General features: G+C 42.9%; 1 protein-coding gene across 4 annotated transcripts; it reads left to right on the top strand.

Annotated features, from left to right (window-relative positions):
• Positions 1-257: 257 nt before the first annotated feature.
• On the top strand, positions 258-15,199 carry LOC119692219 (heat shock 70 kDa protein 4). 4 transcript variants are annotated; one of them, XM_048624825.1, is made up of 15 exons: positions 258-584; positions 1,360-1,600; positions 1,869-2,010; positions 3,987-4,123; positions 6,336-6,490; positions 7,139-7,341; positions 7,706-7,824; positions 8,577-8,723; positions 8,955-9,072; positions 9,315-9,553; positions 10,580-10,690; positions 10,978-11,187; positions 12,214-12,356; positions 12,774-12,942; positions 13,459-15,199. In XM_048624825.1, the coding sequence occupies exons 1-15, from the start codon at positions 469-471 to the stop codon at positions 13,588-13,590; spliced, it is 2,382 nt and encodes a 793-aa protein (XP_048480782.1). In that variant the 5' UTR covers positions 258-468; the 3' UTR covers positions 13,591-15,199. The 4 variants fall into 4 exon arrangements, with proteins under 4 accessions (XP_048480782.1, XP_048480781.1, XP_048480780.1 ...); XM_048624824.1 differs by having other exon boundaries at positions 10,562-10,690; XM_048624823.1 differs by having other exon boundaries at positions 9,315-9,625.
• The last annotated feature ends 13 nt before the right edge of the window (positions 15,200-15,212 follow it).

Below are 15,212 nucleotides of genomic sequence, written 5' to 3'. Positions count from 1 at the left end.
TAGCCTTTACGTCCGATAGTTTGAACAGTGTAGAGTAGTAACCTGAATATTTTTTTAGATAGATAGAAAAAGAGCAGATAATATTATTTTAATTTAGCTCCCAAAAGGCTGGAATAGATTTACGTTCCTGGAATACAATCTCTGTTTGGGCCATAGAGCTACATTTTTTCCCGGCTTTATATGCACAGATAAATAAACATTACAAATTAAAAAAAATACGGTTATTGTCTATGGAAAAACTGTCAAACTAATTTTCTGATCTGTCATTTCTAGAAAATTCGGGAAACGAGCACGCGCGATTTCATTGAAAGAGTGCAAGTTTGCGATTACTTACGACCTACCGGCGACTGAATCTACCGAATTTAGTTTTATTCTATTGTGCTTTTCACGTTTCTTAACGTGTTACAATTTTCGTTTGTGTTTATAGTTATTCGAGTCTCCATTTGAAAAAAATATTTATTAGCAACGATGGCTGCTATGTCTGTCATCGGTATTGATTTCGGTAATGAATCGTGTTATATTGCTGTGGCGAAAGCAGGTGGCATCGAAACAATAGCCAACGATTACAGTCTTCGCGGTACACCGTAAGTACACTTGGTTCAAGTCATCATAACTGATGTTCCCATACTTCCACCAAAAATGCACTTCCTTTTATAGTCAGCATCGATACTGCTTACTTTATTGCAAAAACATGTGGATTTGAGTCATCATCATCTTCTATAAACTATGCCTAATTGTTCAAAACATGTATACCTATGCTTAAACCTGCATCTGATTTCTATCTTCATAACCTAAATCCCTTATCTTTCCCTATCCTTGAATTTGATTTCTGCACTCATATAGGTAGTTTTTTCAAAATGTGCTATACATGTAACAGTTCGCATAAGACAACCTAAATTTATCCTGTGCTGGCAACCTGCACCATTGGCTCCAACTTAATTATCTTAACAATTTTGCTTGCATTTATATGGTTGTCATAGAAACCTGTGATGATTTTCGATTTTTGCATTGTATTTGCACATAATTTGAACAAATTATTTAGTTTATTTTTTTAAATTGCATGTAAACTAACAATGCTGATGATATTTGGAGCAACATTTCATACATGCTTCTCATAAGAATGACCTTCAGCCCCTAGTGTGCTAGGTTACTAAGGGTCATTGTCTTGTGCAGTTGACTCATTGCATGAGTACTTACTACTAGCAGTTGTAGTATGTATATGCATCTGTTATTATTTATCTCACACATGTATTATGTGCATCTGTGATTGTTGATTTTATTTAAAACAGTAAACCTACAAAAATGTAAGCAACCAAAATATCTGTTGAAATTCCTTTCAATTTGTAATGTGTTTTTCAGATCATGTGTAGCATTCTCTGCCAAGAACCGCATCCTGGGTGTGGCGGCCAAGAACCAGATTGTGACCAACTTGAAGAACACCGTGTTTGGTTTCAAGAGGCTACTCGGCAGAAAGTTCAATGACCCATATGTCCAGAAGGAACTGAAGCACTTCCCATTCAAAGTGGAGCAGCGAGGTGATGGCGGCATCGGCATCCGTGTTAACTACCTAGAAGAGGACAATGTCTTCACGCCGGAACAGGTCACTTACTGTTTTTATCAGTGTGATACAGTTAATTGCCTTATTATTAATTCTATAGTTAGTTACCTCTAGCTTAGGTAACACAACACTTCCATATATAATAAAAAAACAGTCAAAATAAGTTGGAGGTAAAATTACAATGATGCAGTTGTATCTATGCTGTCTTTCACACTTTTAATTCATGTTTAAAGCAGCTCTGTATTAGTCTGTATCACCACATTCACCACTGTTTCTGTGCATCTTAAATAAATATATATTGTTCTTTCAGATAACCGCAATGCTGTTCACAAAGCTGAAGGACAGTGCAACAGTGGCCCTGCAGACTCAGGTCAATGACTGCGTCATATCTGTCCCGAGCTACTTCACCAATGCAGAACGTAATGCTCTTCTGGACTCGGCTGCCATTGCTGGTAAGTTCTGCAATCTATGTTGCGTCTTGAACTTCAGACAAATCATCTCTCTGTTAATGTAGGTGGTCACTATTCTATTCTATTCTCTGTGGGGGTCTAAGTACCTGCACCTGGCTCTCTCGAGTGGAACCTTTGTGCATATCCCCAAGGTCTAAACTGCCTTCCTAAGCTTGGACCATTTCCCACCACGCTAGTCCACTGCGGGTTCGTGGGTTCACATTATCTAGATGTGCTAAATCTAGATATGCAGGTTTCCTCACGATGTTTTCCTTCACCGTAAGAGCAATGGTATACATTGTACTTAAAGTTAAAAGAACTCATAGGTACATGTCAGCGCCGGGATTCAAACCCGCATCTCTTGCGTGAGAAGCGGACGCTTACCCGACTGAGCTACCACCGCTCTTATGTGGTCACTAAAAATACAAATATTTATGTGAAATCATTACTAATACAAATAATTTAAAACATATTACACTTCTTCTATTTAGCATATTTGGAACAATTAATTATATTTCAGTGTGTTTAAAATAAATTGTGTGATTTTTTATATGAATAGAATATAATAATTTCCTATTATAATCTTCCAAATCTGGTGAAAAGGCAAATTTATACAGGGTTATTGGTAAGTAGACCGGATCCTTTCAGGAGGTGATAGAGGAAGGCATTTCCAGTCGATTGAACCCTATAATGCATTATGCGAAACTTAACCATTTCTAAGATATTTAATATTTAAGCTTTTTTATTTTTTTTGCCAAAATTTTATGTTTAAAACCGAAAATAAATAAAAATAGCCATATTTCAATATTTTTTTGGTTGTTTTGCATTAGTAACACCTTAATACACTGATTAAAATAATCAAATGTGCATTATTCGACTTAAATTAGACACAATACCTCAAAATAGTTAAGCATTTTAAAGAAATATTCAAAACGCAAAAACAAATAAATTAAATTAAAAAAGAATTTCATATGACATTTTTTTGTGCACTTCAGTTTAAAAACATTGTCAACTTATAAGCTTTCAAATAAGATATTTCAATATCAAATCGATTAAGGTATCACCAAGATATGGCCAAAACAACCAGAGAAAACGGAGAAAACTTAACATGGGCTTCCATACTAAAGTGCACAAAAAAATGTCATATGAAATTCTTTTTTAATTTAATTTATTTGTTTTGGCGTTTTGAATATTTCTTTAAAATGTTTAACTATTTTGAGGTATTGTGTCTAATTTAAGTCGAATAATGCACATTTGATTATTTTAATTAGTGTATTAAGGTATTACTAATGCAAAACAACCAAAAAAAATATTGAAATATGGCAATTTTTATTTATTTTCGGTTTTAAACATAAATTTTCGGCAAAAAATTTAAAAAAAACTTAAATATTAAATATCTTAGAAATGGTTAAGTTTCGGATAATGCATTATAGGGTTCAATCGACTGGAAATGCCTTCCTCTATCACCTCCTGAAAGGATCCGGTCTACTTACCAATAACCCTGTATAGAAGTTAATGATGTAACATACATAACATAACACATTGTTCGAAACCAAATAAAAAACGATAAAAAATCCCATGTGGTTTGCTTATCAATATCACTGTGACATGATCACATTTCTGAAACCATTCAACCATTGCATGTTGATATTTTAACTAGAAGTTTCTTCTGAAACCATTTAACCATTGCATGTTGATATTCTAACTAGAAGTTTCCAGTCATACTCTTTGACCTTCTGACCTTGTGATTGAATAGCTGTACAGAAAATCAATACCCTTTACACAAATTGAATCTAATTTAGTTTAATAGGTATGCATTGTGATGTTGATCGAGTCTGTGAACTTAATAGTAACCATTCCCACAATTCTAAATTTTATAATATCATGCTGTAATATTCTTTCAAAATCTTAACCAAAGCTAAACAAAGCTTTCAATGCTAACCCACAATCTAACTTGCCTTGTACTCCCTGCCCACCAGGCCTGAACGTGCTCCGGCTGATGAACGAGACGACGGCGACGGCGCTGGCGTACGGCATCTACAAGCAGGACCTGCCCGCGCCCGAGGACAAGCCGCGCAACGTCGTGTTTGTCGACTTCGGACAGAGCGCGCTTCAGGTAATTACAGTGAAACCTGGTTAAGTGAGACTTCAAGGGTCCTGCAATATCGTTTCACTTATAGAGGTATTCCACTTACCCAGTGTCTCAGATATAAGTTCCAGTTACATTAATAGAGGTGAGAATACAGGTTATTTCAGTTATACAGGTGCGATCATTAAATAAAATTAATTTAATTTAATTATGTACGTACGTCTGGGGAGAAAGTGTCAATGGGCTCAGAGTTCCTTTATCCTTATTGGGAAAAAAACCGGCAGGTATAAAGAGTGTATATGTTAATCCTAAGGTTTTTAGTTTTAACTAAATTCGTTCAGCCATTTGCCCATGAACTAACAAACAAGTTAGGACGTTTGTATAGAAGCCTGATAAAAAATATTAGTGGGATAATGCTTTTAAAGTAGCGCCATATGCCGCATGTCTACGCATTTATGGATGTGTACCTTAACTCCTTGACCCGCCGCTGACCTCGCGTGTCCGTTCTGTCTAGTATATATTTTTCTTAAAATAAACATAAACTATCAACATGGAACATAAATTATTTGATTCACTGCTGTAAAACCACTCCCTAAGTGCTCCTAATGTTTGGTTTACGGTTTGTTATTGTGTCATACGCAATCTCAATACAAATTTATGACATAATTTTACTATTATTGTGCGTTTATTATGATGCGGTCGAAAATAAAGATTTTGGTTTTGCTTCTTAATTAATGTTTGAAAACGATGCTTTCTTGTTGTTACCGACTTGTTTGTAAATAATGTGACTGCAATCTACGCCTCTGCAAAGTGTTCATTAGAAAATCATTTTGTTTTGTCTCTTCAAATTCTTAGTACTATCTTTAACATCAACATAACTAAGAAGCTGGGATAAATGGAAGCGTAACACCTACGGCGAAGCTCGCTGTTAAACTAGTCATCATCATCAGCCCACTATCGTCCACTGCTGCACATATGCCTCTGCCATAGAGCTCATTCTCTATGGGAGGTATTTGTTATAATCGCCACGCTCGGTAGTGCGGATTGGCGATCGCAGGGCTACCTATCTGTACGCGATGCATTATGATGTATTTTATGTCAATATACGGGTGTTGCAAAAAGGGTGTACTAAGCGCGAATTTTGACATTCTGATTTCATTTTCGACTTAAGGTGGGCAAAACCCTTTGTGTTCGTCAATAATAATTTAAAAAAATAAAAAACCGACTTCAAAAAACCACTAAAATGTAAGTAATAATTTAAGGTTTACACAAATTATATGTGACAGTACAAATATACCTAAGCAGGAACTGTTCTTTTTTGATGTTGGTGCAGTGACAAAGTAATCTGAAGAAATATGGCACCAACTTCAAAAAAGAACAGTTCCTGCTTAGGTATATTTTTGTACTGTCACATATAATTTGTGTAAACCTTAAATTATTACTTACATTTTAGTGGTTTTTTGAAGTCGGTTTTTTATTTTTTTAAATTATTATTTTATTTTATAGTTTTTAGTTTATTTGCAATAATTTTTAATCAAAAGTAAGATGCAAATGATACCAAAAAGTCCTACTAATCAATACGAATCATTCAAGCCTAAACACGAGGTAGTTGCTATATACCGTTGAGGAGTTCCCTTGACTGCCTTCCGTTTCCATCATCAGATCAGCTCAAGGTCACCATCATATTTTATTGTTATAAGAACTATATTTACGTTCTTAATTTCATTAGAATCGGTTAATATGTGTCCAAAATTCATACCCTGTTTTTACCCCTTTACCCACCCTTAGGGGTGAGATAAAATTCTGAAAAAAAAATGGGACCACCCGGAAGCTCAACCCAATACAACAAAAAAAGAATTTTCAAAATCGGTTCATAAACGGCGGAGTTATCGGTGAACATACATAAAAAAATATATAAAAAAAAAAAAAAATATCCCGACGAATTGAGAACCTCCTCCTTTTTTTGAAGTCGGTTAAAAAACCGACAACAGGCGGAACGCAGCCGAGCACGAACGAAATGTTCGCAGCGCGTTCGAGTTTTGTAGGTCGCTTTACACTATACGAATTGTGTTCGGCTCGTGCTCCGCTCGTGCTCTGTTCGTCTAGCGTAGACCTAGCTTTAGATCTAACATGCTGCACACGTAGATTTCGGCTTAGTATACCTTTTTAGCAACACTCTGTACACGGCCATTCTTAACCGAACCGAACGTACACTACAATCTCAACCCGGTCCCGGCAGGTGTCGGCGTGTGCGTTCAACAAGGGCAAGCTGCGCGTGCTGGCCACGGCGGCGGACGCGCAGTGCGGCGGGAGAGACATCGACCTGGCGCTGGCCGACCACTTCACCAGGGACTTCCAAGCCAGGTTGAAGCTGGACGCCAGCAAGAACCAGAGGTGGGTGCCGTCGACTTTACAGCGGACAGAATGTTGAAATGAAATGAAATCGTTTATTTTTCGACGTAGAATTTTAGAATTACTTGTCAAAAGTCATAATCTACCACCATTTCACAAAGGCCCCGTCATTAAGGATATTCTAGTGCCATATGGCTACTGTGTGGTGATGAATGTTAGTGTCGGTAGGGGACGTCCTAGGCGAAAGTATGTCGACCAAATGACGACATATTCAAGAAAAGCCACAGGAGTTTCCGGAACCGCCGAGCGTGTATAAGGAGGCTTATAAATGAAGAGAAAGCAAAACAAGTATTTAAGGATCGTGGCACGTGGAGGTCCATAGGCTCCGCCTACCCCTCTGGGAGACAGGCGTGAGCATATGTAATGCATATGGCCACTCAAGGCGTGAATGGAACGGCCAAATCGTGACATTACTTGTCGCGCTCTACGTATACAGCTTTTTTGCATAGATAGTGAGACTTTTGTCTTGGTCTCGAGTTATTATTGACGAGATATGCATAGATTATGGCCTGTTGAGGTATACATATTTTGATATTGAACTATTCAAATCAATCTTATTTAGCTGCCCTATAACATTGAGCCTCTTTATTAACCTGTGTACAAAAGCTGACACTACCCTACTTGTCGCAGAGCGTTCCTGCGCCTCATGCAGGAGGTGGAGAAGCTGAAGAAGCAGATGTCGGCCAACAGCACGCGGCTGCCGCTCAACATCGAGTGCTTCATGGAGGAGCGCGACGTGTCGGGCGAGCTGCAGCGGTCGCAGATGGAGGAGATCTGCGCCGACACCTTCACGCGCGTGGAGCGCACGCTGCGCGCGCTGCTGCCCAACGCCAGTGAGTGTCTCTGTCTCTCCCTCTCCCTCTGTCTCTCCCTCTCCCTATCCCTCTGTCTCTCCCTCTCCCTGTCCCTGTCCCTCTCACTCTGTCTCTCCCTGTCCCTGTCCCTCTGTCTCTGTCTCTCCCTCTCCCTCCTAATTAATAGAACTTTTGAGGTTTATGACCTTACTTTTACGGTACATTTCTGAGTCGAGCCGCTTCAGTGTCACTAATGCAGTCTTCTTCTTCTTCTTGTCGTGTCGATGGCAACTTACACTTAACACTTCCGCGGCCCAGTAAGGACTAATGCAGTAGTATTTCCAATACTCGTATAACAAAATTTAATGTATATTTTGTCTTATGATGTTGTATTGCCTCGCAGAGCTGCGTCCCGAGGACATCAGCGCCGTGGAGATCGTGGGCGGCTCCACGCGCATCCCCGCGGTCAAGACGCTCATCGAGCAGGTCTTCGGCAAGACCGCCTCCACCACGCTCAACCAGGTGCGTCATATACAGACATATAGTACACTAGGCCATATGTTCAGATCATAGAACATCGCAACACTGTAATTCTTACACCGTTGTAGCAATTAATTTTGAGTGAGTTTAAGTAGCTCATGTTATGATGTTTATTTATTTATTTATTTACACTTTATTGCACACAAAAAACAATTTTTACACAGAATCATTTTAAAAATATAGCTAATAATTTGCGCACAATTAAATAGTCCTTCTACAAGCTATACCAAAATAGAACCAGCCGAGCGCAGCGAGGCATCCGACAAGTAACTCTGCCATAAAAGAAATCCGAAGCGAGGCATTACGTATCATAATTATTAATATCAATAAAGAAAAACTACGGGAAAGTACCATTCAAGAAGTGGAAAGCCGAGCGAAGCAAGGCAAAACTACCTAAATCATCAATGCAAAAACTAGAGAGCCGAGCGGAGCGAGGCTATACTACTGAAATAAACATCCGAAAACCGGCAGAGCCGAGCGAAGCGAGGCAAAACAACCGAGACTACCGTTTCGAGACCTGGAGAGGAGCCGAGCGAAGCGAGGCTAAACTACTTTAATCACCAACTGCCTGTTTAACTGGAGAGCCGAGCGCAGCGAGGCAAAACAATCCAAACCATACCACAACACTGAAGAGCCGAATTTAAACGACGTAAAATGCAAAGTGGGATTAGAATACTCTTCATTTTGCATTCCCTTATTATAATGATGTTTAAATGTAATGTTTGTGTGTTTAGGACGAGGCGGTGGCGCGCGGGTGCGCGCTGCAGTGCGCCATGCTGAGCCCCGCCGTGCGCGTGCGAGACTTCAGCGTCACGGACACGCAGCCCTACGCCGTGCGCCTGGCGTGGGACGCGGCGCACGGAGAGCACACGGACATGGAGGTACACACACTCACTAATACTACTGCCACCCGAGAGAGCCAGGTGCAGATGCCTACACCACACCCCAGAGAGAATAGGGTAGTATTTGATAGTTTCTGAATCTATAGCCTGACAAGGTGCAGAAGTGTAAAGGTGAGGCCAAGATCCCACTGATTTCCTTTGGATTATACCCTGACTGAATATAATTAGCAGGAGTTATTACGTTAACATGCTTGTGTGTGTCCTGTGCAGGTGTTCCCGGCGTACCACGCGGCGCCGTTCTCCAAGATGCTGACGTTCTACCGCAAGGAGCCCTTCTCCGTGCGCGCCTACTACGCCGACCCGGTGCCCTACCCCGACACCTTCATCGGTGAGTCATCGCAACAGCTCTTCAGTACGGACTAAAAATTAAATAAAAAACTTCACAACAGAAGGTTCCCCCTCATTTGGATTGCAGCGCGGGAATAAATCTCGAAAAGAAGGAGTACAAATCAAAGAAAACTAAGCGCATGCGCGCTGTTACAGTGTTAATCTATGGATAGTGAGGCTATTGGCAACTAAAAGCGATATTGACTCAGCTTCCAAACTAAAACCCAATCCCAACATCCACAGGTGAATGGCACATCAAAGACGTGACGCCGACACCCGAGGGAGAATCGCAGAAAGTGAAACTGAAAGTGCGCGTAAACATTCACGGCATCATATCTGTAGCCTCCGCGTCATTGGTCGAGAAGAAAGCTGACGCGGCCAATGAGAACGTCGAAATGGAGAACTCTAGCGAACAGCCGGCCAATGAGGAGGCCCCGATGGAAACGAACGGCCAAGAGCAGAATGGGGGAGAGAATACAGAGGTGAGAGAGGGGCAAGGCGACGCCGAGGAGAAACCGTCGTGGACACAGAAAGTAGGGTCCTGGTTCATCGGGGTACGTGCCGCCGTGTGCCGAGTGCTGTCTGCTGCCGGCCGTGTGACGTGTGACGTGTGACGCGTGACGCTTGGCGTGTGGGAATAGACACTGTTGCTTGGCAATGCCACGGCGCGGTGCCGTTTCTTGTATAGTATTTTTTTGGTTTTGCGTCGTGGTGTTGTCAAGCCTTAGATTTTTTACGGATTGTAATTAATTAAGTGCATGCCCTTGTTTCGGGAATACAGCGCGTTGCTCGGTCGAGTTCTCATATGCCAAGTGTTTGGACAGACAGATAATGAGTAAATAGTTTTAAAAATGCTATATTTATTCCTTCTCTGTCTTATCCCGTTGTGTTCGTATCTGGTATTTTACCAATAGTCTTTGTATGTGACATTGAAATTTAAATGAAAAGCAGAAGAATGAAATAGATTGCCGGCAGCAGACATCACAGTATCTACTCCACCCCCACCCTCCCCGAGGCCCCATTTGCACATTACATCTGAACATTCATTTCAGATTCTTTAGTTGCATTGTTTATACCTTTGTCCTTGTGAATTACCTTTATTCTGTGTCCACGCATGTTTTTCTGTGCGTGTGGTTAAAAAACCTACTTCGGCCAGCGGTCAGAAGATGGGATTGTCACAAAAGTAATGTATGGTTATTGATTGCCCTTTATTTAAATAGCCGCTTTTAATTTGGTTTGGGTGCAAATGGGTCACTGAGTTGCATGGAAGTTAAATGCGTAACTAACCTAGAAATGCTTTGGTTTTTGAAGAAAGTCCTTTGATTGTCCAACGAACCTTCATCTCGTTAAATTCTCTATGAAATTGTCTGTTAAAACTCTAAAACAATCAAAAGTCTTTCTCAAAGGCCCATAATGAAACAAACAATCCATGCATATCAGTGGTGGGGGCCGGTCGTTTGTAAAGTATTAAAAGGGCTCGCGCATTACAGGAGGGCGATGACAAAAAGGACAAGAAGGACAAGAGCAAGAAGGTGCTGGTGAAGACGGTGGAGCTGCCCATCGAGGCGCGCACGCACGGCGCGGCCGCCCGCGACCTGGACAACTACACCGAGCAGGAGGTACACTACACTACATTACTTATTATTTAATAGCTAGAAATTCCTTTGTAGAACATTGTTGGCTTCATCATAGTAGCGCGGTCATAAGCTACGCTATCACAACTAACTTAAATACCATTGTAACATCACACATCTCTAATATAACAGTTTTAAGCACAAAGATTACCTCACTTGCATATTACGTGTCCGAAGAACCCTAAATACAGTGAACTTGTACTCCCTGAGTTTGTGTTTCCTATCTACCACTCCCACGATAGGACTCATCTCATACCATATGTTTCCTCCAGGGCAAGATGCAGGCGACGGACCGGCAGGAGAAGGAGCGCGCGGACGCCCGCAACGCGCTGGAGGAGTACGTGTACGAGCTGCGCGGAGCCCTCGCGCCGGGGGGGGGGCTGCACGAGCACTGCGCGCCCCCCGCCCGCGCGCGCCTCGCCGCCGAGCTGGAGGCGCTCGAGACCTGGCTGTACGACGACGGCGAGCACCAGCCGCGCCAGGTCAGTGTGTGTAGCACCAGCCGCGCCAGGTCAGTGTGTGTGTAGCACCAGCCGCGCCAGGTCAGTGTGTGTGTCGCACCAGCCACGCCAGGTCAGTGTGTGTTTAGCACCAGCCGCGCCAGGTCAGTGTGTGTGTAGCACCAGCCGCGCCAGGTCAGTGTGTGTGTCGCACCAGCCGCGCCAGGTCAGTGTGTGTGTAGCACCAGCCGCGCCAGGTCAGTGTGTGTGTCGCACCAGCCGCGCCAGGTCAGTGTGTGTGTCGCACCAGCCACGCCAGGTCAGTGTGTGTGTAGCACCAGCCGCGCCAGGTCAGTGTGTGTGTCGCACCAGCCGCGCCAGGTCAGTGTGTGTAGCACCAGCCGCGCCAGGTCAGTGTAGCACCAGCCGCGCCAGGTCAGTGTGTGTAGCACCAGCCGCGCCAGGTCAGTGTGTGTAGCACCAGCCGCGCCAGGTCAGTGTAGCACCAGCCGCGCCAGGTCAGTGTAGCACCAGCCGCGCCAGGTCAGTGTGTGTAGCACCAGCCGCGCCAGGTCAGTGTGTGTAGCACCAGCCGCGCCAGGTGAGTGGCCAGTGGCGCCGCCAGGTTGCGTGGCGCTGTGAGAGTAGTGTTGCCACTAAAGTGTGACCATTACCGAGGTGCACTCCCTGAGGCATGCGCGGCGAGGCGCGGGGCCGCCAGAGGTAGAGACGTGACAGAGCGCAGTAGCCGATTTCTCCCCCCATCTTGTTGCGCGCATACCTCAGCGAGTTCAGTTCAGTTAATGGTCACACTATAGCTGGAGTAATTACTTGCGAAAGGTGGCTGGTAATGATCAGATGCGGAAATGTATAGTTCGCATCCAGTAACGAGCTTTTATCCAAGTAAGTCTGATTTTATCGCCAGTCGGGCGTTCCATACCCGGGTCGAAAATTCATTTTATTCGAGGTATACAGGGTGGAATTTTGTAAAAGCACGTGAAAGGGAAGATCTTTTAATAATGATGTTTGTATACAGCTAAACTGACTCCGTGATGAATATGATTGCAGGTGTACAGCGACAAGCTGGCGGCGCTGCGCGCGGAGGGCGAGCCCATCAAGCAGCGACGCCTCGAGCACGCGCTGCGGCCCGGCGCGCTGGACGACTACTCGCTGGCCATACAGCGCGCCAGCAAGGCCCTCGACCTGTACAAGTGAGCGCAATATACACACACAACACACTCACAACAACAACTATTCATATTACCATACAAAACTAAATATAACAGGCGCTGTCTAGAGCGTCAATAATAAATCGACTTCAATCAATAATCACTAAAAAGTAGTGCCTTGTAGTAGTGTTGGATGTCGAGGGACAAATGAGCATTGACCACGCTGGTCCACTGCGGGTTGGTTGGTGGGTTCACATATTATTATTATCCAGATGTGTCGGATATGCAGGTTTCCTCACGATGTTTTCCTTCACCATAAGAGCGATGGTATACATTGTACGTTCTTAAATTCAAATAACTCACTGGTACATGTCAGCGCCGGGATTCGAACCCGCATCTGTCTGACTGAGCTACTACCGCTCTCAACTGTCGCTAATACATATCCTTTGCTTTCCTCAGAGCGGGTGACGATAAATACGCCCACTTGACGGCGGAGGAGGCGTCGCGCGCGGCGGCGGCGGCGGCGGCGGCGCGCGAGTGGCTGGAGCGCGCGCGCGGCACGCTGGCCGCCGCGCCCAAGCACGCGCCGCCCGAGATCACCGTCATGCAGATCAAGACCGAGCGACAGGTTACTTGCTATCATTGTTATTATCTAAGCTAACCTTTGGTGGTGGCCGCTGATCCACTGCGCGTCGGCTCACACTTCTACATGTCCTAAATCGGGATATATGCACGCTTACTTTTCTTTTAGTTCATTTAAAATGTGTTCGAGCGATACGACCAATTTTTTTTGCGTTGCGACCCGCCCGGCTGCGGCAATATTGTGGGAGAACTCTTTACCCCGCTCTTAGTCCGCGCCCACGACGTACGTCTACCTATTTAATCTATGGGGCCGGAGATTTGTAGTATTTGTACACTACCAGTGCGTGCCGCCGCCCTGGCCGCGCCCGCCCTGCCCGCGCCCGCTCTGCCGCTGGCTCGGTGGACGCCGACTTATGTACCTACTGTCAAACTATTCTCACCTATGTACCGATGTTGCATCTTTACCGAGTGAAGCCGAATCAATGGACACAGACAGTCATTTATTTAGTAGCAAACAAAACAAACGTGAACTTTTTACGAACTTAGCCTTTTGCCTTTACAGAACTTTGAGAACACCGTGAACCCGATCCTCAACAAGCCAAAGCCTAAAGAGAAGACCCCCCCTCCCGCGGCCGACCCCCCCGCGGAGGGCGCGCCCGCGCCGGCGCCCGCCGAGAACATGGACGTGGAGTAGACCCCCCGCCAGCTCCCGGTGCTTTCAGAGTGCAGCCTCTTCTCACGGACTGTCGCTTACTATTTGATAAGTCATTTACAGCCGCGGGTTTACAGTCCCAATTTTGATTTGTGTTCGTGCGATTGATGCGAATTTGTTCTAGAGACTTGTAATTTTCATTTTAATGATCTACTTCCATAACAAATGAACTATCATTCGACTTTTTGTATAAATGAGCTGCGGCCGATACATGAGTTCGTTATCGACGTCGTTAAACTTGTTTAATACGATTTGTACTAATCGTATTTATGGTGAATCGCGATATAGTGACGTTTGTCCACGTCGAAATCGAACCCATGTAGCAACAGCTATACCTACTTTCAGTTTTATTAGGTTTTTTGCAACGCTGCACGCTGAAAACACTCCTCGCACCACCCTCCACTGTAGATCCACTGTAGACCTCAAACTTTACAGTACAGAGCCTTCATACCATTACTTATCTGCTTTATTGTGATAAGTATTGACTTCACTCTTGACTGACTAGTACGTTTAAAGTATACATTTTCATGTATAATTTTCGTCAGCTTCTTGTTTTATTTGGCCATGTTTGAGGTCGGAACTTAACGGATCATATTTGTGCAATGTGCAATACAGCTTGTCCGGTATGAGTGATCTACTAAACGATAGGAGGAATGTGTTGTGTGCACATTATACACAGTATATAATTTATGATATACTTATGTAGTTTAATTTATACACACTCGCCTGGCTCGAGTCCCGTTTGTTTCGAATTCCACTGTGGACATTTTGTATTTACATTAAAGAAAAATATTAGTTATGATGTGATTGATAGACAAATTATTGTAATAATTAATTCATTGCAAATGTTTGGAGGCCCGTTTTTTATTTAACGAACCGTGGAGAGATAGTAATTTATTGTTTAAGAGGCTTGCAGATAGCTTTTTGACATTGTAATTTTGTTGGTCCTTACTATAATACTCTATCATCTCTTTGCGGTCCGTCTGTACTTAGTTTTTAACTATGCATTTTATTTTAATAATTCTAATATGATGGCAGGTGCTGCCGGTGTTATAAATTGCCACTGAATGAGCAATTTGGGAAGATTCTGGGCAATTTAGCACTTTTCATTTTTACTCGAATCGCACATAAACATTCCAATTACTAAACCATTGAAAGAAGTAGTTAAAATTTCACAATACAAATACCTAAAATAATAGTTTTCCAATATATGTACGTTTCACTTCTGTACTTACACTTTAGTGTGGCTGTGGCCAATGTTGCTCATTCAGTGTAGAACTTAATGCATCTTACTCTAAAAATAATATCACCGTTTAACCTGAGTGATATGACATTGCATTGTATACGTAGCTACGACCAGTATAGTTCTCAAAATTGAATCAAATTATGCAACATATTATGTTTAAAAAAGTTTTTATTTAAACAATCTCTTTTTGATTTCTAATAGTATTAACGCCTAAACTTGAATTCCACCATCGCACAGGTCTCCGGGCCTATGTTGTATATTTTACAAATAAATGGTTCAACCATTACTGTGTTATTTGTGCATTTTAAATGTTAAAGCTTAGTAAAATAATAATATTTAACAAATCCACGTTCTGTTC

The sequence above is a fragment of the Plutella xylostella genome, chromosome 13 (genome assembly GCF_932276165.1).
Source record: "Plutella xylostella chromosome 13, ilPluXylo3.1, whole genome shotgun sequence".
NCBI classification, from domain to species: domain Eukaryota; kingdom Metazoa; phylum Arthropoda; class Insecta; order Lepidoptera; family Plutellidae; genus Plutella; species Plutella xylostella.
Note: the sequence above shows the minus strand (reverse complement) of the source record. Positions and strands in the feature narration are given on the sequence as shown.